This window comes from Equus przewalskii, chromosome 15, assembly GCF_037783145.1.
Source record: "Equus przewalskii isolate Varuska chromosome 15, EquPr2, whole genome shotgun sequence".
NCBI lineage: Eukaryota > Metazoa > Chordata > Mammalia > Perissodactyla > Equidae > Equus > Equus przewalskii.
The window spans coordinates 37158133-37184792 of record NC_091845.1 but is presented as its reverse complement, the minus strand read 5'-3'; the positions used below and the strand labels follow the sequence as shown (position 1 = coordinate 37184792).

General features: G+C 58.3%; 4 protein-coding genes across 24 annotated transcripts; 2 read left to right on the top strand and 2 right to left on the bottom strand.

Annotated features, from left to right (window-relative positions):
• Positions 1-2577: 2577 nt before the first annotated feature.
• Positions 2578-4727, top strand: GPR62 (G protein-coupled receptor 62). Of its 2 annotated transcripts, none has more exons than XM_070575167.1 (2): positions 2578-2756; positions 2842-4727. In XM_070575167.1, the coding sequence occupies exons 1-2, from the start codon at positions 2713-2715 to the stop codon at positions 3950-3952; spliced, it is 1155 nt and encodes a 384-aa protein (XP_070431268.1). In that variant the 5' UTR covers positions 2578-2712; the 3' UTR covers positions 3953-4727. The 2 variants fall into 2 exon arrangements, with proteins under 2 accessions (XP_070431268.1, XP_070431269.1); XM_070575168.1 differs by having other exon boundaries at positions 2614-2756; positions 2837-4727.
• Positions 4677-14859, bottom strand: PCBP4 (poly(rC) binding protein 4). 2 transcript variants are annotated; one of them, XM_008513076.2, is made up of 13 exons: positions 14671-14859; positions 8453-8597; positions 8247-8270; positions 8104-8136; positions 7757-7873; positions 7400-7531; positions 7112-7240; positions 6789-6863; positions 6574-6618; positions 6433-6496; positions 6258-6310; positions 6000-6169; positions 4677-5570 (listed from the first exon to the last, which is right to left on the bottom strand). In XM_008513076.2, the coding sequence occupies exons 2-13, from the start codon at positions 8531-8533 to the stop codon at positions 5282-5284; spliced, it is 1212 nt and encodes a 403-aa protein (XP_008511298.1). In that variant the 5' UTR covers positions 8534-8597; positions 14671-14859; the 3' UTR covers positions 4677-5281. The 2 variants fall into 2 exon arrangements, with proteins under 2 accessions (XP_008511298.1, XP_070431267.1); XM_070575166.1 differs by having other exon boundaries at positions 4677-5373; positions 14671-14854.
• Positions 14860-15885: 1026 nt separating this feature from the next.
• On the bottom strand, positions 15886-20359 carry ABHD14B (abhydrolase domain containing 14B). 3 transcript variants are annotated; one of them, XM_070575160.1, is made up of 4 exons: positions 20044-20359; positions 18894-19147; positions 17382-17623; positions 15886-16987 (listed from the first exon to the last, which is right to left on the bottom strand). In XM_070575160.1, the coding sequence occupies exons 2-4, from the start codon at positions 19102-19104 to the stop codon at positions 16811-16813; spliced, it is 630 nt and encodes a 209-aa protein (XP_070431261.1). In that variant the 5' UTR covers positions 19105-19147; positions 20044-20359; the 3' UTR covers positions 15886-16810. The 3 variants fall into 3 exon arrangements, with proteins under 3 accessions (XP_070431261.1, XP_070431260.1, XP_070431259.1); XM_070575159.1 differs by having other exon boundaries at positions 18894-19129; positions 20044-20126; XM_070575158.1 differs by having other exon boundaries at positions 18894-19257; positions 20044-20114.
• ABHD14A (abhydrolase domain containing 14A) lies at positions 19578-26574 on the top strand. Of its 17 annotated transcripts, none has more exons than XM_070575143.1 (7): positions 19763-19902; positions 22017-22375; positions 22814-22915; positions 23634-23845; positions 24023-24138; positions 25763-25998; positions 26219-26574. In XM_070575143.1, the coding sequence occupies exons 3-7, from the start codon at positions 22868-22870 to the stop codon at positions 26399-26401; spliced, it is 795 nt and encodes a 264-aa protein (XP_070431244.1). In that variant the 5' UTR covers positions 19763-19902; positions 22017-22375; positions 22814-22867; the 3' UTR covers positions 26402-26574. The 17 variants fall into 17 exon arrangements, with proteins under 17 accessions (XP_070431253.1, XP_070431250.1, XP_070431244.1 ...); XM_070575142.1 differs by having other exon boundaries at positions 19790-19922; XM_070575145.1 differs by having other exon boundaries at positions 19823-19922; positions 22060-22375.
• The last annotated feature ends 86 nt before the right edge of the window (positions 26575-26660 follow it).

Here is a 26660-nt window from a genome sequence, read left to right as displayed (position 1 = left end):
GACACATTCCTTCACTCTCTGGGCACCAATTTTCTCTTCTGAATAATGGATAATTGGACCAGAGCCCTTTGAATTCCAGTAGGAAATGAGTCAAACCTGGAGGTCTATGCCCTGGTGTCTACCACTTAGATGTGTGCTGATGCTGACCATGTGCCTGTGCTGGGTTCTAGAGGCACAGGCACGAGCGAGACACAGACGAGGTCCCTGCTCTCCTGGAGCTTACATTCTACTAAAACAGGCTCTAAACAAACACATGTGTAGATGTGAAATGTAATATCAGGTAGGAAAAGTGCTAGGAAGAAAAATAAAGCAGGGTAAGAGGATTAGTGATGGGAAGGTGGAACGATTTTAGAAAAGACAGTCACTGAAGGCCTCTCTCAAGCAGAGACCTGAATTGGGTACTAGAGCAAGCCATGGAGAGATCCGAAGGAAGGGTGTTATGACAGAGGAAACAGCAAGTGCAAAGATCTTGAGATGGAAACCAGTTGACAAGTGGGAGGACCAGCAATATGACTGCTATGGCTGGAAGGATGGTAGGCAAGAAGGAGGAGGGGGAGGTCAGAGGTGGGGAGAAGTCCAACTCAGCACAGAGGAGCTGAGATTCTACTCTGGTGATGGGAAGCTCTCGGAGGGATGCGAGTAGGGTCATGATCTGATCTGATTTGGGGTTTTTTTTTTTCTTTTTTTAAAGATTTTATTTTTCCATTTTCTCCCCAAAGCCCCCCAGTACATAGTTGTGTATTTTTAGTTATGGGTCCTTCCAGTTGTGACATGTGGGACGCCGCCCCAGCATGGCCTGATGAGTGGTGCCATGTCTGCACCCAGGATTTGAACCAGGGAAGCCCTGGGCCGCCGAAGTGGAGCGCGTGAACTTAACCACTGGGCCACGGGGCCGGCCCCTGATCTGATTTGTTTTCAGAGGGATCCACTTCAGCTGCTGTGCAGAGAGTAGACTGTAGGGTGTGTGTCAGTCAAGATCCAGTCAGCAAAACAGAAATCACTCTAGGTATTCCAGACAAGGGGAATTTGATACAGGGAAGGAATTGAACTACCAAAGGGTATGGTGAAGCAATCCAAGGATTAGCAACAGCAGGAAGTTCCTACCACCCTTAGGCTGGAGGATAATGGAAGGAAATGGTATTCCAATGCCCAGCGGCTGGGGTCACCCTGCAGGCCCAGAACCACAGAGGGGGCTGCCTGAAGGAGAGAGAAGCCGTCTTCCACAGAGGTAGATCCAGAGCCCCAGGCTGAACATGAAAAGGAAAATACTCTGGCTTCTGCCCTCCTTCCACCCTCCAGCCTTCTGTTGGTAACTTCCACTGGCTGAATATACCCAAAAACCAACTGGCAAAGAAGCCTGGGAAGTACAGCTCTCTGGAAGGCAGAGCAGCACTGGGGAAGACTGGGGAATGGATCTGAGAGCAGACAGACAAACAACCAGCACAAGGTACAAGAGCAGAAGCCAGGAGACCAGTTAGGAGGATGCTGAAATGGTCCAGGTGAGAGGTGCTAGTGGCTGGGACCATAGTAGTGGTAGTGGTGAGAAATGGCTGGATTCAAATATGTTGATGGATTGGATGTGGAGCATGAGGGAAAGGGAGGCATCAGTGAAAACTTCTGAGATGGAGTTTACTAAGATGGGGAAGACTCTGAGGAGAGCAGGTTGGGAATGGGTCAAGAGTCATAGTCCTGTTTTGGACAACAGGACATTTGAGATGCCCAGTACTCAAAGTACTAGGGGAGATGCTGAAGAAGCAGCTGGATACCCAAGTCTGGGGTTCAGGGGAGAGGAAGGAGCTTCAGACACAAATGCAAGCCATCAGGGTATAGGTGGGGTTTTGCCATGGGACTGGACAACTTACCTGAGAGGCATATGCCCTACTGGAGTCACATGGCTTTCCCTGAGCCAGACACTTTGGGGGGTACCGTACACTGACTGCGCTTTGAGCCTAATCAGGAAAATGGAGGGTGGGGATCTTGCTCACTCAAACCACAAGTCCTGAGGGTTGGGGAGGGATGGTTTCCTAAAGAAAACTCGGGTGCTCTTAGCAGAACGGGACTTACTTGCTAACAGCAAAAACAAAACAAAATAAAAAAACAGCAATTGCCCCCTAAGGCCTCCTCTCACTAATTCCACACATCAGGAAGCACCTATTGTGTGCCAAGCTAATATGGCTGAGCACCTACCACGTGCCAAGTCCTGCAATTTTCCCCTCACTTTACCTAGCCTCTTCTCCAAGACAACTAGCCCTGCTGGGGGCCTGAGCGTACCTAGGGGTCTCCCTGCTCCAGCTCTTGTCTTACTAGTACCTCAGTTTCCCCTCAGTACAAAAGCTGAATGATCTGATTACCCCCACAGATGGGGGGCCACTTCCCACCTCTGGGAAAGGCAGAGCAGGGTCTGCTGACTCCAAAGCCAACGCTGTAACATCCTCAGTCTAGACTCCAGCTTGTGCCTGCTCTGGGCCCCCCTCCAGAGGTACCCCCAGCACTTCCACAGCACAGCTTCCAGCCTCCAGCTGGCAGCTGCTAGGACCCAGGGGGCTGGCGCCAGGCCCTGCCCCTCCCTTGCCAGCTCTGTGTGTCTCTAAAGGGCAACATCAGAGTGACAGCCAGTACCATCTCCAGCTGGGGCTGAGTTGCTGGGGCTAAGGAGAGAGCCGCAGTCCCAGCCTTGCACCCCTCCATGGGGCCAGCCAGGCCCCCAAGAGGATGGCAGCCTGGGTGTCGGAGCCAGCGCCTGGGCAGCCTACGAGGTGAGGGACGAGAGGAGCAAGAGACGGGTGATGGGAATGGGGGGAGGGGGAGACGCTCCATTTCGCTCTCTGCATCCTAGCACAGGGTGAGCCTGAGCGCCCGAATGGCCAACACCACAGGGCTGAACGCCACAGAAGTCGCAGGCTCGATGGGGTTGATCCTGGCGGCTGTCGTGGAGGCGCTAGCACTGCTGGGCAATGGCGCGCTGCTGATCGTGGTGCTGCGCACGCCAGGACTGCGCGACGCGCTCTACCTGGTGCACCTGTGCATCGTGGACCTGCTGGCAGCCGCCTCCATCATGCCGCTGGGTCTGCTGGCCGCGCCGCCGCCCGGGCTGGGCCGCGTACGCCTGGGCCCCGCGCCGTGCCGCGCCGCGCGCTTCCTCTCGGCTGCGCTGCTGCCCGCCTGCACGCTCGGCGTGGCCGCGCTCGGCCTAGCGCGCTACCGCCTCATAGTGCACCCGCTGCGGCCCGGCCCGCGGCCTCCGCCCACCCTCGTGCTCACTGCCGTGTGGGCCGCATCGGGGTTGATGGGCGCGCTCTCCTTGCTCGGGCCGCCGCCCGCACCGCCCCCTGCCCCGGCTCGCTGCTCCGTCCTGGCTGGGGGCCTCGGGCCCTTCCGGCCGCTTTGGGCGCTGCTGGCCTTCGCGCTGCCTGCCCTCCTGCTGCTCGGCGCCTATGGCAGCATCTTCCTTGTCGCGCGCCGCGCTGCCCTGCGGCCCCCGCCGCCCGCGCGAGGGTCCCGGCTGCGCTCCGACTCTCTGGATAGCCGTGTCTCCATCTTGCCGCCCCTCCGGCCTCGCCTGCCTGGGGGCAAAGCAGCCCTGGCCCCAGCCCTGGCAGTGGGCCAATTCGCAGCCTGCTGGCTGCCCTACGGCTGTGCATGCTTGGTGCCTGCCGCGCAGGCCGCAGTGGCGGAAGCGGCTGTCACCTGGGTAGCCTACACGGCCTTCGCGGCTCACCCCTTCCTGTATGGCCTGCTGCAACGCCCTGTGCGCCGGGCGCTGGGCCGCCTCGCCCGCAAAGCGCTGCCCCGACCCCCGCGAGCCTGCACTCCACGGGCGTGGCACCCGCGGGCCCTCTTGCAACACATCCAGGGACCTCCAGAGGGCCCTGCCCTGGGCCCTTCTGAGGCACTAAAACAAGCCCCAGATTTGGCAGGAGGGGAGAGCCTGAGCATGCCAGAGACCACCTGAGAGGAGATCTGTCTCCCAAGCTGAGCTGGGACTGGAGAAAGGAGGGTGGTTATCAGAAGGAGCCCATCCAGCCACCTGCAAAGGTCATGGCAGGTGCCTTGCCTGGACATGTGGCTCTGGAACGGGAGAAAGGAGGCCTGCAGCCTTGTGAGGTCCAGAGGCTTCTGGGAACTAGGAATCCTGGATTCTGGACCCAACTCTGCAGGGCCTTGTGCACAGACCTACCCTTCCCTAGGCTTCAGTTTTCCCATCTGTACCCTGGACCATCTCTAAGGGCTCCTCCAGCTTTGGTGGTTTGGACACTCATGGATGGTCCGCAGGCCAAGGAAAGAGCAGAGGTGGGCAGGATCACAGAGAGCCCTAAGGGCTCACAGCCAAACGGATGGGCCACGCAGGGCAAGGTCTGGATTACAGCACAGCAAGAGGAACCAGAGGAGAGACACTCAGAAAGACTTCCCTGACATCTGCACCGAGGAGAGGCTGGACAAAGCTACTGGAACTCCTCCATCAGCTTCTAAAATGCCCAGAAAACAAGCGGATCAGTTTGGTGCCAGAGGCAGAAGGCTGGACAACATGACCCCCATGAACCATAAAGCCCCAGAACTGGCATGTGCAAGGGGCCGAGGCCCAGCTGGGGCTGGTAGATTCACAGATGGGGGTCCTCTGGGGCCTCGGCTACACCCATTTTCTGAAGGTTTTGCCAACACCCACAGTGTTTCACAGCTTCCTGGTCTCTGAGAATATTTATTCAAAAACAGGGATTGAAAAAACTGTACAGAGTTTGTCTGCTGCTGAGAACTCGGCCCCTGCCCAACGCCACTCCCCCAGCTGCTCGGCAGTGCCCCCTCTCTGGGTTGCCCTCTGCCAAGCCCAGCCAGTCCATTCCAGTCAAAAGGGTATGAGTGGAAGCAGCAAGAATCTGCAGGGAGGTGGGGAAAGAAGCATGGCCCCCAGCCACCCCCCAGCCCTCCTCCCTGTCCCCCACAGGGGGGTAGTGGGCTGGGAAGCCCTATGGGATGGGGAGTACACGAGTGACCCCCCCCAAAGTGGGGGCACTAAGGATGCTCCCTGCATCCAAGCACAGAGCTACAGGGGGTGGAACCCCCTATCCTGGGGCTGCTGCAGCTCCCAGAACCCTGGGCCAGAAACTACCCCGGCTCTGAGAGCAGGAACTCCCACAGACCTGAGCCGGGTGGGGGGGTGCATCCATGCGTCTGGGCATTAGCGGCGTTTGGGACCCCAGGATGGAGTCTCCTTGGGCAGGTAGGGTGTGGAGGCAGCCCCCTGCCGGCGGTCCTGCCTGCCCCCGCACCTGTGCCTCAGCTGGCCTCAGTAGGGGGAGAATTTCTGCCGCTCAGCTTTCTTGCTCCCATTGGCCGCTGCCATCTTGGCAGTGTAGGCCGCCAAGCCCGGTGGTGGCCCTGGGGAGGCAGGTGGTAGAGCCAAGAAGGGCACAGGCTTGAGGCCGATGAAGTTGGAAAGGGAGATGGCATAGGGTGTGCCCAGCAGGCCTGGGGGAGCCGTGGGCAGGGCCGTCAGGGGCGGCGAGAAGGGGGCAGGCAGGTCTGTGGGGGTCGAGCCGGGCGTCCCCCCAGAGGTAGACTTGGCCGTTTCTAGACTGGAGAGAGGGATATGGGGGGAGATGAAGGGGAAGGTGGGGGTGAGAGAAGGCGCAAGGAATGCAAATATAGGGGGTAAGATTAGATGAAAGAGAGGAATGGACAACAATGACATGGGGCAGATGTGTTTGGGGAGAAGACAGGAAAGTGGGGATGGGAAGAAAGGACAAGCAGATATAGTATGGGGTGTGGGAAGAAATGAAGAGGCCAAAAACCCAGGGAAAAGAGCCAGGGATGGGGAAAGAGGACAAGAGGGATGGTTGCAGAAGGGGAAGATGGGGCAACATGGAGTGAGTGAGGCAGGGTTAGGGGAGACAGAGGACAGACCCAGACAGAGAAGGGAGGTCAGCACTCCCCACCCCCACCTGTACCCTTTTCTGGGGCATGTGACCCCTGTGAAATGTGATACATCCCCCAGCCGGACTCACCAGGCAGTGATGAGGTACTGGGCCAGGGCAATGGAGACCGGGGAACCAGTGATGGTCACGTGCCGTTCGCCAGCGCCTTCTGCTTGGTTCCCAATCTTGATATGTGCCCCTGACATCTGCCGGATCTCACTGATCTTGCTGCCTTGGCGCCCGATCACGCAGCCAATCAGCTGGGGGAAAGGCGGAATTCAACCCTAGGTGAGGCCCAGACCCCTGAGCCCCCCTGCTCACCCTCAAACCACCCCATCCTCTGCTCACGTCGTTGGGAACCAAGAACTCCTGTGAGCTGGTCTGCGCACCAGGATCCAGTCCTGTGGGGGAGAAGAGGGATTGGGTATGGTTCTGGGCCTTTCCTGCCTCCCCATGCCCATTCCAGGGGGGCTCCTTGGCCCCTTGGAATCTGCCCCTGCCTCCTTCTGCAGGGGCTGCTCACCTGGCACCATGCTGGGTGAGGCAAAAGGGACTGCATGGCCCGAGAGTTGCTGGAGCTTGGTGACCTGTGTCAAAGAAGAGGGGTCAGAAGTCAGAGAAGGTTTGGTTTGGGAAGTGGTGCCTTGGGCTGTGGGTCACTCACCTCAGCTGAGGTCACAGCCCCATACTGACCCTGGACAGAGAAGCCCTGTTGGGACAATGTGGGTGAAAAGGGGGTTACTATGACAGATCAGGACAGTTTAGCCAGTTACCCCTCACCCTGCTCCCTGGGTGCCCAATTCCTTCTTCTAGCCCCTCCCCCATCTCAATCCCCCTTCTCTAGTAATGCTTCCCCCTCCGCCTGATGTTTCCCCTCACCTGGTTGGCAGAGAGAAGGACGGTACCTAAGGAGAGGCTTGGGTGATATGGGATAGTGGCTCCTTTTGGTGGAGACTGGAAGGTACAAATAGGGAGGCTCTATCAGGACCCTCTCGGGCCCCACTGACCTCCCCAAGGGCCCTATGTTCTCAAGGCCCTCCCCATGACCCCCAGGTAAATGTATCCCAACATCCTAGAGCTCCTAATCCATCCCTGCAGTGCCTCCCTGCCCCCACCTGCTGTCACATGCATAGGATTTGGGGGTGTGACAAGGCAGGCCCAGGGCCCATCCCATGTCCACTCTCCCTGCCCCAGGGCAGCACCTCCAGAATAACAGCGCAGATCTGGCGCACACACAGGATGATGGCATCAGGCACCCCAGACACGGTGACAGCACGCTCTGTAGAGTTGGGGAGCAGGTCCCCCGCCACCTGCACCTGGGCACCCGTGGTCTGCAAGCAGAGAACAGGGGCCACTTCTGGCTGCTCCCATAACCCACAGTAGGGCTGCCCAGGCTCAGAGCTCCCCAGAGAATAGGAAGCCATAAGCCTAGGTCCCCACTCACAACCGGAGGGTGGGCCTCCCTGCAGGTGGTATCCCTTTCCCCTCACCTCTCGGATCTCCTTGATCTTGGTGCCGGCCTTCCCAATTAATGAGCCACACTGGCTTGCAGGGATGACAAGGCGCAGGGTCACCGGAGGCCTGGAGACACTCCCACCATTTGTAGGAGCAGCACAAAGGTCCTGGGCAGGAAGACAGTGGGTTGGCCATGCTCATCCCTTCTGATCCCCATGCCTAGAGCACCTTTCTGCTGAAGGGTGAGGAGGGAAGCCTTCCCCCAGTCCTGCTCCAACGAGAGAACCCTGCTCTGGGCTTGGCCTCCCCTCCCACCTATAGCCACTGTGTGGAGTTAGAGTCCTGGTACTCCCGGGAACCACCTTGGCCTCCCACTCCAGCAGGGCACACACCTCGTCCAGCTTGAAGGCGATCATGGAGACCGCATGGAAGACAGCTGCCGTAGACCCAGTGATGGTAGTGATGCGCTCAGGGCAGGAGCCCTCAGAGATGGTGATCCGGGCACTGCTCTGCAGGTACAGGACAAGCCCAGGGCAGCGAGCCTCCTTCTCCGCTTCCTTGCCAGAAGCCTGTCTGCCTGCCCCACTTACCAGGCCCCAGCCAAGGCTGACAATGGCCACCTTCTAGGGGCACTCACTGGTCATCGCAGATGGTGGGGTTCAGGGAGAAGGTGGAACAGGGACCTCCCCTACCCTCCAAATCAGGTACCCTGGGCTCTTCTCCCAAACGCCATCCTCACCTGCTCCCGGATCCGCTTTACAGTCTCTCCTTTCTGCAGGAGACAAGACAGAGAATGGCTCTTAGCCTAAACAGTTGTTGCCTCCTTTCCTGGACTGAGGCTTCAGGTTGAAGGGGACATACACAACAGAACCGGGCACCTACCTTCCCGATTATACTGCCCACCTCCTGGAAACAAGACAAGAGTGGAATGAGGGGGGCACCAATGCCCCAGGCCCTGCTCCTCCCACACTGGGGGCAGGGGCTCCATGGGAAACAAGCCCACTGAGATCAAACTTCCAGTTGGTCAGGCTTTGTCTCACACTGCCCTCTGCCCCCTCCCAAGCCACAGTGGAGCTCCACCCACTCACCTTCCCATGCATCAGCATCCGCAAGGTGAGAGTAATGCTGAGCTCTGGCTCCTCCTCCAGCCCCGCATCTGAGCCGCTCATCCTGTCAGGCGGGGCTGGGGCCACAGTGGCCTGGGAGTGCGTCCACGCTGCGGGTTGGCCGGCTCTAGGGCGGTGGCAGAAGAGGGGTAAGAGAGGAGCTCAGGTATCCTTTGGGTCCCCTGCCCTTACATGGGGACCCCAGGGCCAGGCTAACCAAACTCCTAGAGAGGGAGAGTGTGGACTCCCAGTGTGGACTCTCAAATGTCACACTGACCAGTGTGCTTGTGTGTAACTCACTAGCTGTGTAACACTGGACAGCTCGTTTAATCCATCTCAGCCTCAGCTTCCCCATCTGTAGGCAGGGGATACCAAGTCCTACCCGCAAAGAGTTATGAGAATTAAAATGAGATAAGCATGCATGTGGTAGGTACTTAGTCCCCATGAGTAGCCTTCCCTTCCCATCATACATTAGAAGGAAGAATTAACTAGGAGGCCTATGGGAGTCCAGAGACAGGGAGCTGCCTCTCTGACGTCTTGGAAGAGGGTCCCTGTGGATTGGGCCTTGAAGGTTGAGTTAAGGTTGCAAGGTTACTTCAAACAAGAAGCACTTGCTTCCGGGGGCCAGAGCTCCCACTGGTTAGAGCATGGAGGATAGCTGGAGAGGAAGCTGCAGCAGCCATGGGGTGCCATGGGAGGTCTTGAAAGAAGGGTGGAAGAAGGCTCTGGGAGGGGCCCTCTTGCCCCTGCCTTCCCCTGGCCTGGCAAAGGTTTGGGGGGTGGGGGACAGGCTGGGAGCCCCACATCCAGAGGCTATGCCTGTCCACTAGAGGTCACTAAAGCAGAGGCTCCCTGCAGACAGCTCTGAGCAGGGTTCATTCAGCACGGCGGGGAGGAGGGGATCGGGGATCAGCAGTCTGCACAGTGGTTTTCCAAGCCTTCTCCTACATGCCAAGGAGGTAAGAAGTGTCCAGGCTGGCCATTCCCAACCCGGAGCACTTTCTATTGTACCAGAAACAAGTCGCTTGGGCTCTGTCTCAATTTCCTCATCCATAAAATGGAGGGAATGCTTCCCCCGGGACTGGGTGATGGATAAGAAAGGGGTTTGGGGGGCTGGGGAATGTCAAGGCCATTAATTGATGGAGGAAGGAGGAGCTGGAGATTAGCTGCTGGGATTAGCCCAGCCGCCAGCCCTCCCCACCCGACCCCTTTTCATGCCCCAACTTAATCCTGCACCTTAATCCTGCTTGGAAATCCCTCTCCTCCAGCCGCTGTCTCCTGCCAAGGCTGAGCCTTGATGGGGAGCTCACTGGGGGACGAAAAACCCGAGGAGGAAAACAGGGAGTGGGACCAACTGGTGCCAAGTCTGAGCCAAGTCCAAGCCCTAACCCTGCAAATTCCTTCTGCAAAAGATTAGTGTGATGGGCCTAGAGCACTCTGGGGACCTCTGGGCACCTTCCCCTCAGCCTCCTGCCCTATCCTGACATGAGCCCTATCCAGAGCTCAAGGGCATGGAGCTCTGTCCAACGCCCTCTCACAACCCCCTTGCTAGCCAGAGCTTGGGCATGGAGTGGGAAGTGGGGTGGGGATCTGAGCCTGGCTTTCTCAGGAAGCCTGAGCAAGCCAGTGCATGGCATGAGGCCTCTGTTTCTTCATCTGTACCGTGGGGATGACAATCCTGTCCCCCCAAGCACCCAGTAACTGTTGCCTGCCCAACACCTGCTCCTCCCTCCCCTCAAGTGCTGCCCATAGGCTCTCTGGAGGTTAGAGGTCAACAGTGGATGCAGGGACTGTGCTCTGTGAGCATCCTGGCCAGCCTCACGCTGGCTGCCCTTGCTAACATTCCCCCAGCTGCCTGCACTTCCCCCAGCAAAGCACTTGTGATGACGTGCTTGGTTTCTGTCTCCCTGGACAGCCAAGCCTGGGAGCTCCTTAGAGCAGGAGCCAAGGCTGCCGCCTTCTCCTTGTGTTCCCAGAGCTCAGGCCAGAGAAGGTGCTCAGACCATACTGGTTACTGAACAGATGAATTCAGCAAGCAGGAGGGGAAACTGATGCCTAGAGAGGGTCTGTAACCTGCCCAAGGTCACAAAGAGGTGGGGCATGGTAGCCCTAGCAGGGTCCTGCCTGCTAGTGTGGGCTTTGTCACATCCCCATCTGCCTCCCCTTTCTGGCTGTCCCTCTTCTAGAAGGGGGTCTCTTCAAAGGTGGGGAGCAGGCTTTAGTAGTCCCTGAGACCCCTGCCTGGCTAGTAGACGTGGGTCATGTTTGGGAAGGTCTGACAACTTGTCCAGAGCCAAGGTCTTGAACGCCAGAATTTTCTGGAGCTCAGAGACCCCTTTGGGGTGGTAACTGGTGGAGGACCTGATACTGTCCCCATACCATTTCCACATCACCTCTTGTGGGCACAAGGCTCCAGGAAAAACAGGGCAGAAGGGCTGGAATGTGGCCAGAACTAGGGCTACTGCCCTGAAAAAGGTACCTGGGTCTGCAGCAGAGCCCCACTGCCCCAGATTCAATAGGTGACCTTTATCCACCTGTGCTGTGTATGTGTGCAGAGAGTGGTCGGGGGGAGATGCTGGTCTCTGTTTCCTTCCTGTTCTGAGGGACTCTCAAGGTCTTTCCTTAGGAGAAAACAAGGGGTTCTGACACAGGTTTCCCAAATTATTCTCCCAGGGGCCCTAAGAACAAGCAGCCCTATTAGGCACACTGTCTCCCCTTCTGTCCTCACTGGGGCTCTAGGGAGTTATTTGCTGCTCCAGCCTGGTGGGCCCTTGGTCCCTGCTGGGCCACCCACATGGCAGCCATGCGTCATGCCACCCTGACCTCCAGCTCACCTCTGGGGGTGCCCAGCCCCCTCTTGGTCAGCAGGGCTCCCTGGCAGAACATACCAGGTTCAGACCAGGCCTCTGACCTCGGTGTTCTCTCCGGCTCCCCAGGCCCCCTCCCCAGATCCAGTGCCCACTCCTTCAGTCCCTGGCTTCCTGCCACTCAGGCTGGAGGGGGCGGAGGGGGGGTGACAGCTGTGTAAGCGATGGCGGCTGCCCCTTCCTGCCCCTCCCCCCCAGCTGTCTCTCTCTCATGACAGCTGCCCAATCAAAGGGCCGGGGGCTTAGCCAGCTCCCCCCCACACGCAGGGATCAAGTGTCCACCCGGCTTTGTTCTGGAGCAAGAACAATCCGGGGGAGGGGAGGGCTCCTGGGGCCAGGCGACTCCAGTGGACTGGCCCGCCCCTTGGGGGATTCCCTTGGCTCTGCTGGCCAGAGTGTCTGGACCAACTAGGGCTTGTAGACCCACCTGGCTGGGGAGGAAAGGGGAGTCCAGTCTCCAAGTTCATCCCCCACCTCATATCCCCCAACATCCCCCTCAGCACCTCCAGCCCCCAACTAAGCAGCCTCCTTCCCACTCCAAAAGCAGCCATGCTGGCCACACCCAGTGATGCTGGGGAATGGCTTGGGGCATCAGGCGAAGCAGGGCGTGGCAGGGAGGTGGACACTGGGCCCGGGGTTGGGGGGGATCAGCTTTAAGGGATCCTGACTCCCCTCCCATCCCCTTCTCTGAGCATGCTCACCCTTCCTGATTAGCCAGGCCTCCACAAGAACTGCCCCAGCAGGCTTGGACCCTTGCGCCAGTCTCTCAGCCTTACAGCCTCCCAGGATGGCCACTCATACCCTTCTTGGGAGAGTGGGGGCAGGAGGGGCCCGCAGGGCAGCAGTCTGGGGTCTGCCAGCTCCAGCCTCTGGTTTCTTGACCCAGGGCTGTCCTGTAGACTCAGTGCTAGGCAGGGAAGGGAAGCTCTGACAAGCTGGCTGGTGCCAGAAATGCTACACCCTCCTTAGAGCATCGTTAGGCAACCCCCCAAGAGTCCTCACAGCCAAGGGAAACCGAGGCAGGCCCAGGGCCAGACTGGGCTCCAGGAGAAAGGGCACAGCTTTATAGTACAGTCCCACCCACTGGTACCCATCCCCTCACTGTCTGACTCAAACTAAAGGTCTCTAACTTCTATTCTCCATGCTGGAGACTGGGTCACTCTGCTGCTCAACAGCCATCCTTGGCTCCCCAGTACCCAAGTAATAAAGCCTGATCTACATAGACAGGCACTCAAGGCCCTTCATGATGTGGCTCTTGCCAACTTCTCTCATCTCATCTCCACCCCATCCCCCATACACACCAGGCTGCAAAACACACCCAGCACCTCCAGGCCTCTGGGCCTTTGCCCAGGCTGATCCTAGCTTGAAATGTCCATCTTCCCCACTCTCTGTCAAAATCCTTCTCAAATGCTACCTCCTCTGTGAAGCCCTGGCCAACCTTCCAAGTCAGATGTAATCACTCAGGCCTCTGTGTCCCCCAAAGATATGCCTGCAACTCATAGGAGTCCCGGGGGCATTTCTGAGGCTGCCTCTCCACAACACAGAGGGCTCCAGGAGGGCAGGAGCCAGGCCCAGGCCCAGTGTGCAGGGAGCGGATTGGGCTCACAGGGCCTGAAGGCTTCAGAGACCAGAGATGAGGCGAAGGGTCCAAGAGGAGCAGTGAGGCTCGGGTAAGAAGACCCAGGGCATGGGGACCAGCCACATGGGAGAGCCAGGATCTGCCTGGACAGGATCCCCAGTTCCCATTCCTCAGCAGCCCCGGTCCCTGCACCTGCTGTTTCTCTGGGTCTAGGGGATCCTCAGGCATGTCACTAGGGTGGGGGATTCACACGGTGCTTTGAAACTTCTGGGGGCCCAGAGTGGGTTTCCTCATGGGGAATGCAGGTTGGAAGAAGAGCTGGGGTGTGGCATAGGTTTCACAAAGTCGGGCTCAGCCTTTCACAGCTGGAAGGACCTCACCAGAGAGGAACCTGAGGCCCAGAGAGGAAGGGGCTTGTTTCTAAGGCTACATGAGAGGCTTCTGGCTGCACTGGGAGAACCCAGGGGTCCACCTGTGTGGCTCAGAGCTCTTTCCTCAAGAGGTCAGCGCCACTGGGCAATGGTGATGGAGGCTGGAGCGGGGGCAGTGATGAGAGTAGGGAGGGTGGACAGAGCCTGCCTGGGGACACAGGGTGGGGCAAAGCCAGCCTCCCTATGGCCTGGGCCTGCCAGGGTGTGTGGGCCGCCTGCTCCCAGCCCCCCACCCTGAGCATGCAAGAAGAACAATCCCCTTGTGTTTGGGCAGCCTGAGCCTGCATGCTGATGAAGGCTGGGGGGTGGGGGCTGGGATGGGGTGCCTTGGAGGTTGAGGGGGTTCCACGGCCAGGAGGGGCTAGGAGGACCTTTAGATGGGAAAAGGATAGGGTCCCAGGTGCTGGCCTGAAGCAGTGAGAGTAACCCCAGGAAACAGTGAGGGCCGGAGTTGAGGTTTAAGGTCCTGGGGAGTCCTTGGGGTCTAAGAGCTCTTTGTGGGGGAAGGAGGGCCCCTAAGGACACATGCCCTGTTGGTCCAGCATGAAGGTGATCATCCTGGGCTTGGTGGGGACCAAGGGCCCACATTCTGAGAGGAGGGAATGCAACTGGCCCTGGGTGCATCTCCTTGAAGACCACTCCCCCGGGGTGTTGGAGCCGGGCAGGGCACTGGGTGCCACAGGTCTCAAGATGGCGGGCCTGGGATAGGGGAGTGAGGAGGCGGGCACCTCCCTCTCCTGGCCAGGCAGGCATGAGGGCCAGGCTGAGGTGAATAGCCAGAGCCCCCTCCACCCCGCAGGACTTCAGCTAAGAAGCTAGGTCAGAGCTGAGGGAGTGAAGAGCCACAGAGGAAGAGGGACCACTCTGAGCCCCCAACTGTCATCTCCACACACCCCTGGCCTGGAGGTCTGTGTCTGCCCCCCCCACCCCCCCAAGGACTGCAGAGAATGAGAAGGGGTGTGTGCTGAGCCAGGAACTGCCAGGGAACGGCAGATGGGGATAGAGATGGAGCAGAACCAGAACCCGAGGCAGGAGGTCGAGAGAAGAGCAGGTCCAAAGGACAGAAACAGCAGGTGGGATGAGGGCCTCAGATCTGGGGTCTCAGGTCCAGGAAGCCCCTCCTTGGTGCTGGGGGCTCTTTGGGCAGACCAGCGCCCCCCACCTGTGCAGGCCTGGGCCCGTGTGGGACAAGGAACGTGTTCCTCACAGTCTCCCAGTCCCCCAAACCCGGGACCCGGCCTGTGGACTCGGGCGCGGGCTCCCGCCCCCGGCCGAACCCCCAAACTTCGCGGCCCGCGGTGCCCCGCCCGCCCCGCGCCCTACCTCGCTGGGGCTGTCCTGCGGCGGCGGCGGCGGCGCGGCGGCTGGGCCGCTCAGTCCCACATTGTCCCCGGGAGAGGCGGCCGCTCACAACTGCGAGTGACATCAGCTGCGAACAATGAGGGGTTTGACAGGCGCGGAGCCCGGCCGGCCCGGAGCCCGGCTCCGCGCCCCCCCCCCACCCCCCGGCCCGCCCGGCCAGGCCCCTCCCCGCCCCCTCCCCGGATCCGATTACAGCGCGGCGGGCCCGCCCCAGCAGCCCCAGTGCCGCAGCCGCCCGCCCCGCCCCGCCCCGCGCGCCGCGGTGCGCCCCGAGCGGCGGCCGCTGCTGGGAGGGCTGTGCGACCCTCCCCTCGCAGCTCCTCCAGGCCCGCGAGCCGGGGGCGAGGTGGGATCCGGCCTGAAGCGCGGTGCAGCCGCGGTCCTCCCCGCGCCGCCCGCGCTGCGCCCGACTCCGAGTCCCTCTGCTCCAGTCCTTCTGGCCCGGGCCGCCCGCCCGGCGCCTCTGCCGGGCCCCTACACCCCCTTATCGGCCTCGGCCCCGCCGCCAGCCCCCGCGCTGCCCCGCTCCGGCTCAGGTCCCTCGGAGCTCGGACTTCGACCCTCCGCCGGGCCCGGTTCCTGGCTCTCCTCGCTTCTGTGCCATCCATCCCCGCGTGGGGCTGTCGCCCACCAAGACCCGCACCCCTCAGCCACCCACAGCTTCCGCGAGGCCCGGCCCTCATCCGCTCAGGACAGGTTACCCGACCAGCTGGGGGAGGGGCCTGAGAGCGGTGTGACCCTGTGCACCCCGCCCCGTGATTCCCCCAAAGCTACCCCCAGAATTCCTTTTGGGGCTAGGGTCGCAAGGGACGCGGCGCAGTTGAGTACTCTACTCGGGGACGGGGACGGGGAGGAGCTGGGCTGTTCCCAAGCCCTCTCCTTGCCCCACTGCACCCCTGCCGCTGCCTCCTGGGGAGCAAATCTACCTCCCCCTCTCCTCCGTAATCGGCTCAGCCTGGTCCCATTGACCTCCACCTCCCCTCATAGCTGAGTCTCTTGGCACCTGGGTGTGTGTGGGTGGGGAGGGGAATCCAATCTCCCTTCCCCTCCATCTGGCCTGGTGGACAAAGGGCAGGGGGACCATCTGGTCCCGCCAGGATGGGGGAGGGGCCCACCGTGACGGTCCCAAGGCGCGGGGGAGGGGCGGCGCTCTGGAGACAGCAAGAGCCTGCGGGGTCTAATTGCATCACTTTATTTCACCGACCTCTACTCTCGTCTCCCCATCCCCCAAACCTCAGAGCAGGAAACAAGTTGGCTGAGAAGACCCAGGCCTAAACACCTGGGGAGGTGTGGAACGCCCAGAAGGGGGGAGAAAAGCAGGGAGATCTAAGGGTTGAAGGGGTGGCCCTCCCCTTTTGGGGGGCAATTCTGGTCTAGGGCCAGCTGCAACCTGTGGCTGAATGGAGTCCAGGGCTGGCCACACTCTAAGCCTGGCAGGGGATCTCTTGCAAGAGCTGACCCTTGGGGTCTCCACCTTCCCAGACACTGGGATGCTGCATGGTTGGGAGGGCATATGTGCCTGTGCAAGTGCTTATGTGGAAGCACGAGTATCCATGTGTGTATGTGCATGCAATGCAAAGCTGCACGTGACAGTGTGCATGTCAGTCCAGAGTTGCATGTACCATGTGGTTGCTCCCAAGTGAAGGGTCATATTTGGGAACACAGATGGCTCCATTGTATAAGCATGCATGTGGGCATGTATGTATCTGTGGCCTAAGAGGGAGGGGTAGGGGGTGTGAGTATCCTGCCCGAGCAGCCAAAGCAGGAGGTGGGAGGCAGGAGGGGGAGGCTGGACAGAGCAGAGGAAGGAGTCCAAGCCCAGCAGGAAAGCCTATAGGAGAAGCTCAACTAATGAATTACCCTCCACCAGATTACGTCCCTTGAATTTTTTTCTCTTGATTTCACCTCCTCAGTCTGTCACTGCAAGAGAAAAAGAAAGAGGAAAAGACAGACAGACCCCAAAAAACAAGAACCCAGATAGCCAGACAGACACACCTGTTGCATATGCACGATGAGCAGGAGCCCATGGAGGGAGTGGGACAGAATGAGAGAGAGAGCCCAAGGCAGGCAAGCAGCCCACTCCCGTCAGCAGGGCTGGGCGTCATAGCCCCTGCAGGAAAGCCAGCAAGCCTGTATGCCACTCTTCAGGTTTGTCAAGATAACAGGGGTGCCCTGCCCCCTCCATGACCAACACCCGGTGGTTGGGCAGCTGCTTCAGGTGCTCAAAGCTGGTCTGACCCATGGGGTCCTGGTCTCCATATACGATAAGAGCTGAGGTCTAGAGAAAAGAAAGGAAGGCAGAGTCAACAGGGACCTGCCACACCTGCCCTGGTCTCCTAGACATCATCTCCAGCCCTCCCCATCACTTCAGACTCTCCCCGGGTCACCCAAATGAGGAGGAGGGACAGGCTGGCCCAGTGGGTGGGGGAAGAGGCCCCAGCTCCCAAGGGACAGGGGCATGGATTTGTGTCTGCCCCAGCACACAGTTTAGGACAGGGCTTGGCACAGTAATCTGCTGCTAAGTAAACCAAAGGGCAGAGTTTAGTGGTTCAGCTCCTCCCAGAAGCCACCCCTTGGTTACCCCACCCCCATAGAAGGAAAGGCCCTGGGATGGACCCTTCCTTGCTCCAGGCAGGGGGGCAGGGGCATCTCAGCCTCCCACATAGGTGTACCTTCACACTGGCATAGTCGGCAGCACTGATTTTGTCAGTGCAGATGGGGGCCACTGGCACATAGCCCCGGACCTGGGAGCCAGGGGCCGTCAGGAAGGGTAGGGAGTACATGCCACTCAAGGACGGGCTGATCACAACTGGGGGGCCCAGGTCCAAGGCATCCACCACAGCTCCCAGAAAGCTGCTGGGGACTAGCTCCCCAATAGGTGCAGGGGCTGCTGCTTCCTTGGAGCGCCCCAGACCTGCAAAGATTCAAGTGTAGGAGAGACAACACAAGTACGGTGAGTGGGGAAACAGAGGAAAGAGGGTCCCTTCCTCCAAGAAGCCCTCCTAGGTCAATCTCTCTATGCCAGGTTCCTGCAACACAGTGTGCCTGGGTTTATTCCTACAGAAGCCTAGATCTGTCATATCTGTGGCAAACATGAGGCATTTCCCTCCATGTCTGTACCCATCTTCCCCAACAGGACAGTGTCCTGGAAAGAATCAGGCTCTGAAGGCCAACACTGCTGGGTCCAAGTCCCAATTCTCCATTTACCACCTATGTGACCTTGGGAAAGTCCCCTGAGCCCTCTCTGGGCTGCTCAGTGTCTCCATCTGCTAAAAGGAGATAACAATGGTATTCACCATTTAAGATTGTTGTGAAAACTGAGTTAACTGCTTAAGAGGCACCTAACCCAGGGTTGGCAGGGTGGGTGCCTTGAGGACAGTGGCTGAGGAGGTGGCTCTGCATTCGTACCTCCCCTCCAATTAGTCAGTCTCTACCTTCCCCAGAAAGATTAGCTCAAGACCTTTGCCTTGAAGCTCAGCCCAACCGTCAGAACCAATCCCATCCAGGCTTGCAGACCCGCCCTTGGACACTGAAACCATACCAGCCCTGGCTGGTGAGGGGAGCAGGTCAGCCATGCTGGCCCTTCCACACTTGGCACCATGGGCTGGAGCCTGCCGGTCCAGGTTAAGACTAGAAGCAGTCTGGTGCTGTCCCACCTCTCCCAGAACCTAGCTTAGGGCTTTGTATGTGGGATCATGACTGGAGGCTTAGCCTCCCACGAAGCCCTGCCCTGCCCCAAAAGGTGCCAGGAGACTCAGTCTCTCTCCTCAGGGCCTCCAACAGAGCCTGTAGTTATGGCTCTGTCAAAACATCTTACTTCCAATCAGCTGAGCGCCAGTTATGATGCGTCAGGTACTGGCCACATACTCATGTGGATAATCTCCTTTCATTCTCACTAGAGCCAGCTCCCAAAATGAGTGTGGTTATCTCCCCTTACAGATGAGGAAATAGAGGCTCAGAGACACTGAGACACTGCCCCGGGCAACACAGTTATAGGCAACTAGCCAGTGTCCAGACCACATCCGGATCAGGGCTAGAGAAGTTCGAAGGCCCTTGCTGTGTGTGCTGCGCCCTGTCAGTCTCAGCACCCAGCCTGGCTAGGTCCTCCCAGTCCCACAGCCCCCAGCCCTGGGTCCCCTTTGAGGCCCCCACCTGCCCTGTCCAGAAGCCTGCCCCAGAAGTACCTGGCAAGTCAATGGCCACAGCCCGGTAGCCAGCCTGGGCCAGCCTGTGCAGTGTGCCCAGGTTCTGCCAGGTCTCAGAGGAGAAGCGGATGCCATGCAACAGCAGCACAGAGAATCGGGCGGCCTGCCCACCGCCCGGCCGAGCCTCCCGGAAGAAGAGGCTCTGGCCCTGCACCTGGACGGTGCCCTCCTGCTGCTCCACACCTGCCATACCTGCCGTCGTGCTGGTGAAGCGCCTGTGGTTCAAGGCCAGGCTGGTGAGGAGCCACAGAACACCCTGCTCAGGTGGAGCAGGGAGAGCGCCACGGAGAGGGTGGGGTCCCTCGGGAAGCAGGAAGGAGGCTCCCAGAACTCCACAAACAGGCTTTGGGGTAAGGAAGACCTAGGTGTTATTTCTGCCTCTGCCACTCACTTAATGGTATGACCTTGGCCCTCAGTTTCCTCATCTGGAATACAGGACAATAAAGCCTACCTCAAGAATTAACGAGTTAAAAAAGCTGACGTGAAAAGTGCCTGCCCTTGGAAAGAACTCAATACATGGGGCTCCCATTACATTATTGTCCTCATTGTTATTATTCTTTTCTACAAATGGGGATAATACAATAGTACTTAGCTCATAGGGGGTTGATAGGATTAAATGAGGCCACGCATGTAAAACACTGGCACCGTGCCTAGCACCGTGCCTAGGAAATGCTCAACCAACAATAAGTAGCTGACGATTTTGTTTATCAACCTCTTTCTCTTCAAGGCACTGTTACAGAGTCGCAGGTTGGCACCGCAGGTCAGAGGGGGTCGGGGTTGGAGTAAAAAAAACATTTTCTGGAGGCGGAAACCGGAGCGCTGAGCTGGGAAAGCCTTTGGAGTTCCGGCCCGCAAGGGACGCGGAGTGCTCAGCGCACTGCCCACTGGGGCGCAACGCGCTGACGCGGCGGTCACGGGCGCGGTCACCGGCGCCGCCGCGGCTCGCTCTGTCCCCTCCGAGGACCTCGGTTCTGGCTCGCTGTGCCTGGTAGGGCGCACGCAGAAGAGGTGGGGGCAGACCCGAGGGAGGGGACCTGGGGAGTCGTGATGAGAAAGAGGAGAAACGGAGTAGGTGGGGGTGGGTTCTAACTGGAGAGAGGAAGAGAGGTCGGGGGCGCAGAGCAGGTACCTGGGGAGCGGCGTGGGCTTGCGCAGACAGCAGACAGGCGAGTGCTAACGGCGGATGGGGCCCTGGGCGGGGAAACAGGAAAGGGGCTGGGCCGGGGAAGCGGGGATGTGGCCTGGGAGCAGGGGCCGGGCCCTGCTCCTGGGCGCCCTCTTGTGGCCACAAGCCATGGCAGGTCCAGTCAATGCTGCTAGATCATCTTTCTTCTCACAGCAGCTTCAGTTTCCCGCAGCCCCTCGGCCCCTCGTGTCCTAAGCACCGGGCTGGATGCGACCCCGAAACCCTCAGCGACCTGCCCCACATGCACGTAGAGGGGATCGAGGAGGAGGGTTCCTCTGGGGTCGCATACCTACTGCTCCCCCGCCCCTTCTCATCTCCAGCCTGAACTGCCTGGGTCTAGAGTCCTGCGCCTGGCAAGCAGTTGAGACCCAGCAGGTTTGAGTGCAAGGCTCTGCCAATGTCCAGCCAGGTGGCCTTGATCGTTTTCTCAACGCCTCTGAACCTGTTTCCTTGCCTGTAGAATGGGTGTGATGTTGTCCACCTCACAGGGTGCTAATAAGGAGTTAATCCTGTGCGCTCTGCTCAGCCTCCGTGTACTAGGTCTGGCTGCCACGCCAAGCCCTGAGCCTAGGGGCAGACTAGACGTTGGTCACACATCGCCAACTAGGATAGGTGCCATAAAGAGACGTGAAGGAGCCCAGAGGCCACCGCGGGCTCTGACGGAGTGCGTGCACGTGTGTGCATTTGTAGGGGTCAGGGAAGTGGTTGAGCTGAGACCTGGAGCTGCTGCATAACGATAATACTTGGCATTTACATAGCGAGGTCCGCGCCAGACACTGTTCTAAGGCTTGTGGTGGTGACAATTATCTGTGGTCCTCAAGACAATCCTTATCCTAAACCCCACTTTACAGACGAGAGACTGAGCCAGGGTGGAGACGTTCTGGTGGGAAGAAGCCGGGTGGCTCTCCCCCGGCTCTCAGGCCGAAAACAATCCGGAAAATCTGGACTAGGGGCCCGGCCTGCGTGCTTTGGGGCGCCGTTCCCTCGTCCCCCCTCCTTCGGGGCTGCTAGGCGGGAGGCCTGCCACTGCGGACTGCGCAAGCGCGCCTCCGTGACCCGGCTGTCCGCCTCCTAGTGTCAGCAGCAGCCTGCAGAGCGGCAGCGGCAGTGCCAGGGTCGCGGCGCTATTTGGCAGCTGGTTCCGCGTGGGCGGGGCCCCTCCTGCGGTGGCTGACCAGGTCGTCCTGGTCGGCCCCGGTGAGTGTCCCCGGGGAGTAAGGCCGGCAGGTTGCCTGGGGGCAAGCCATCCTTGCTCCTCCCTTTGCCCCCACCGCTCTCGGGCAAAGTCCTGCGGTAGAGGCAGGCGCTGGGGCCGCGAGTGTGCGTGTGTTTGTGTGTTGTGTGTGCGCGCGCGTCTGCCTACGTGTGTTCCTGGGGGTTTGGGTGTACGTGAGTGTCGGTGTGGTGTGTATCAGAGTTTCTGTGCGCCTATGTTGCCGGGGTATGTTGGTCTGTCTGCCCGCTTGTGTCTCTATATGTCTATTGTGTATTTCTGTGTGTGCGTGTGATTTTGAGGGTGTGTGTCTACTTGCGTGTCTTTGTGTGTATTTCTGAGAGTCCGTGTGTGAGTGTCCTGTCTGTGCATGTATGTTTCTTGTGTGGGTGTGTGGTTTTAGGGTTGTGTGTATGACTGTGTGCTTCAAATTTCAGGGTCTGCATATGATTTTGAAAGCGTGTGTGTATCCATCTGCCTTCCTAATGCCTGACTGTATGCGTGATTTCGAGGGTGTGTATTTCAAGGGATGGGTTACGCACAGGCGTGTGCAAGGAAGCTGCCTACGTGCAGGGAATAGCTTATGCAGCAGAAAAGCGTGTGGGGCAAGACTCGATGTTTGTGTGTACACCTTTGTGTCGTTGTCAATGCGTATGCCAAGGACCTAACGCTGGTACACCTTCCTACCCCCTTGTATCTGTAGCGTAGACTCGGTTGCCAGATACCCGGCCCCTATCGTTCTCTAGTGCTCCAGCTGCCTGGGTTGCCAAGGCAACGGGCGAAGTCCCGCCCCTCCCTACTCGGAGAGGCGCCCGGGCTCCCCAGGCCCACCACAAGAAGAGGTCCAGCGAGGATGCTCCCCCTGGTGGGAACATAGGCTAACGCCAGAGGAGGCGTGCGTCAGAAGCTGTTCCGGTCGGAAAGAAGAGAGGAGCCCGCTCTTCCTCTGCTCAGCTCCTAGCTCTCCATCAGCACCGGAGGGGCTGCCACTGTCCACTCACCACCTGACCTGGGAGCCTAGGGGTGGAGGCTTGGAAAACATCCCCAAGGCGTCTCAGAGAGGTAGGTGGGGCCCGAGGTGAGTCCCCAGCTCCTAGCTGCTGCTGGCGCCCAGTTGGCACTCAATAAAGATGTGTTTACTGGAACCTGGGGAGAAGGCAGGTGTGCTCATCCTAGGCCCAAGACGTGATGACAGGTCAGCCTCGGTTCAAGTCCACTGTCTTATTGAAATCTCACAGGAGGCTTGGGAGGGCAGCCAGTGAGGTTACCCTTCTCCCCATTTTACTGACAAACTGAAGACACGCAGCCAGGAAGTGGCAGAATGGAGTCGCAAAGCCAGAGCTAACTGCTCTGTCTGGGTCCTGGGTCCTGAGGTCTGCCTTCTGGGCTAGCAAAGTACCCAGACTGGAGGAATCCATGAAGCAGGTCATTTGGCATGAAGCTGGGGCGGGGGAATGGCATTCATCTCTCCAGCCTCCATGCTGCCCTTTCCATTTCTAGGTCTACCGTGCTCCTCCCTGGTCCCACATACCCTCATACTTCAGCATTTCCTCCATGACGGATGTTCTCCGTGAGCCCTCCTCCCAATTAACATCAGCTGGGGTAGAGCACTATTCTCATCAATTGTTAAACACGTTCTGATTGTAGCATTATTATAGGCAGTGTGATCAAAAGAACCATTTCCAAACATGCCCTCAGTGGACGTCGCTTTGCACAGTCTTTCACCTTTGATGTCCTGCACCATTCTGTCCACCAGCAAGGCTCCAGTTCATACGTCACTCCCCAGCCCCGTGGTTTCCTCCTTGGCAAACTGAGTGTGGCCTGGTAGTTAGGAACCCAGCCCTAGGTTCAAATTTGAGTTCCCCCACTTGCTACTCTGCACTCTGGGCAAGAGAATTTACCTCTCTAAGCTTCAGTTTCCTCTTCTGTAAGAGACCTATAATGATATCTGCTCCCCAGTGTTCTTGTGTGGATTCATGAGCCCTTGTATGTGAAGGGTCAGCACAGGGCCTGGCTGTGATCAGCACTCAATGAACGGAGGTGGTTTTAGCTGGCACAGTGATGATGGTGGTCACTGAGCATGCTTTGTGCCAGGAGGACATCTCAGATGCTCCTTCTCACAATGTGGGTTGTCTGAGCCCTTGTCCTGGCATGTGGAGTAGTTGGATGTGAACCCCAAGACCTTTGCCCAGAGCAGAGGAAAAGGCAAGGGCTGGAGCTTTTCCTCTGCTGGGGGCTTCTGGTGGGGTTTGGGATGGGGTCCAGGGGGTCCTGTGGCGGCTCAGCCCCAGCCTCTTCTCCCTCTCCTCTCCTCCTCCAGACTATGGTACAGACCTCCATGAGCCGGTCCCAGGTAGCCCTGCTGGGCCTGGGCCTGCTGCTCATGCTGCTACTGTATGTGGGACTGCCAGGCCCCCCTGAGCAGACCTCCTGGCTCTGGGGAGACCCCAATGTCACAATCCTGGCTGGTCTCACCCCTGGCAACTCTCCCATCTTTTACCGCGAGGTGCTCCCGCTCCACCGGGCACGCAGGTGGGTGCTGACCCCAGGGTGTAATGGAAAGACTAGGCCTAAGGGGAGTCCCTTTGTGGAACCCCAGCTCAACTCAGGGTCCTCAGGGCCTGGGAGGACAGTGGGAGAAACCTCGGAAAAAAGAAGAGGGGGCCACTCCCAGACCCCCAGGACATACACTCTCCTGTGTGCCCACAGGGTGGAGGTGGTGCTGCTCCATGGAAAGGCCTTTAACTCCCACACGTGGGAGCAGTTGGGCACGCTGCAGCTCTTGGCGCAGAGGGGCTACCGGGCCGTGGCCCTTGACCTCCCAGGTGAGAGCCCCCTCCCCTGGGTCTAGGAAGGCAGCATGCAACAGGTGCAAGGGACAACTTCCCAGAGGGGGCACTTGGAGGGGTAGGAAAGCCCTAAGGTGTGGCCGGGGGGTATCTTGACCCCAATGTCTGGACAAGCAGTGGCAGGTTGCAACACAAGATGACGACACGAAAAGGTCTGTGTTTTTATTTTCTACCTTTATTTTGTTTTCTACTTGAAAACGGCGGGGTGGATTGTTACGGTCACAGAGCACATAGAGGCGTAACTCACTTCACAAGCGATTGCAGGGGGAGATCTCACTGTACTTTTTATGACAAACTACCTAACTTTTTGGTTTTTACCTACACAAATGATTTATGCCATCATTCTTGTCATTAAAAAATCAAACAAGGGGGCCGGCCCTGTGGCCGAGTAGTTAAGTTCGCGCGCTCCGCTGCAGCGGCCCGGGGTTTCCCTGGTTCGGATCCTGGGCGTGGACATGGGACTGCTCATCAGGCCACGTTGAGGCAGCATCCCATATACCACAATTAGAAGGACCCACAACTAAAATATACAACTATATACTGGAGGGATTTGGGGAGAAAAAGCAGTAAAAAAAAAAAAAGAAGAAGAAGAAGATTGGCAACAGTTGTTAGCTCAGGTGCCAATCTTTAAAAAAAAAATCAAACAAGAGTGACACCCTCAGAGGCCCACGCCACCTTTCTCTTCCTCTCGCCTCTGTGAGCAGTTTGGGGGTGCCAGACCTTTTTTGGGCATTTCCATACAAAGAGATACAGACAATATGCAGGATTGTGGTTGGGTTGCAAACATGTTTGGTGTCCTGCCTGCTTAGCGAATCTGTCTGCAACTTGGTTTTCTCTCCCTGGGCCAGGTCTCACGGATCATGCCAGTCACTATGAAGCCCCCTCTCTGTAGTGTGTACCACCAGAGGGATGGACAGGTTTTATCTGGCCATTCCTCTAGTGGTGGATATGTAGGTTGATTTAGAGTTTTCAGTGTCAGTTGAAATGCTTGAGTAATGAAGCTGAAGCATCTTTGGAATGCTTCTTTGAGCATGTGGGTAGATCAAAGGACAATTGATGGGTTAAAGGACACATATTCTTAAAAGTTTGACAAATATTACCTTACCCTTCAAAAATGCTTATGGACTTATCCTCCCAGCAGTCGTTTATGAATGTGCCTGTTTCCCCACATCTTCCCCAACACTGTGTATTATCGGTTGTTTTTAGTTTTGCCAATATGATGAGTGAAGAATGTGTCTAGGGGCTGGCCCTGTGGCATAGTGGTTAAGTTTGGCACATTCTGCTTTGGGGGTCTGGGTTCACAGCTTCAGATCCTGGGCACTGACCTACACCACTTCTCAGCCATGCTGTGGCAGCTACCCACATACAAAAAGAGGAAGATTGGCACAGATGTTAGCTCAGGGCTAATCTCCCTCAGCAAAAAAAAGAAAAAAGATGTTTTTCTAGCAGGCCTATCACATTACAAAAAATGGCTTCTAGGAAGTTTGGGGTAGCATGTGTCATGTGACACTGCTCCCCATCTCTTTCCCCCACTATGGTGGGCGGGAACTCCTAAGCTCCTGCCCAGCCTTCCTCAGCTGGTGCCTTCTGCTATTCCCAGGTTTTGGGAACTCAGCACCATCAAAGGAGGCAAGCACAGAGGCAGGGCGGGCAGAGCTGCTGGAGCAAGTGCTGCGGGACCTGGAGGTGCAGAATGCCGTGCTGGTGAGCCCCTCCCTGAGTGGCCACTATGCCCTGCCCTTCCTGATGCGAGGCCACCACCAGCTGCATGGATTTGTGCCCATCGCACCCACCTCCACGCAGAACTACACCCGGGAGCAATTCTGGGCTGTGAAGGTACTGGGAGAAGGGTCTCCAAAGGTGCTGGCTTCCTGTCCCTGACTCAAGTCATGGGGGGAGAGAACTCAGATACTCAGATCTCACTTGGAGGACACATGGCCCCATCCCTGATCTGGATAGAAGAGATGGGGTGTTTGGGGAAGATTTGCCAAGGAGGTGGCTTGAGGGTCCATCCCCCTCAGGCCCCAGGACCACGGCCCCTTGCCTTGCCCTACAGACCCCGACTCTCATCCTGTATGGGGAGCTGGACCGCATCTTGGCTCGTGAGTCGCTGCGGCAGCTCCGCCACCTGCCCAACCACTCCGTGGTGAAGCTGCGTGACGCAGGCCATGCCTGCTACCTCCACAAGCCGCAAGACTTCCACCTTGTCCTCCTTGCCTTCCTTGACCACCTGCCTTGAGCTCGCCCACAGCCCAGGCCCCAGGCCTGGCCTGAACTTGGAGGATCTGGACCAGCCTCCCACCAAAGAGGCAGAGCCGGGGATTGGAGGACAGAGGCCAGAGGGCCAGGCCCAGTGAGGATCTCTCATTTCATCTCACAGGCACAATAAAAAAAAAAAAAGCATTTTTGTCATGTCTGGGGAGTGACAGGTTCCATTTCCTGGCGTTGCTGCAGGTGGGGCAGGAGTGAGAGGCAAGTCTGGGACTGCTTCAGGTCTG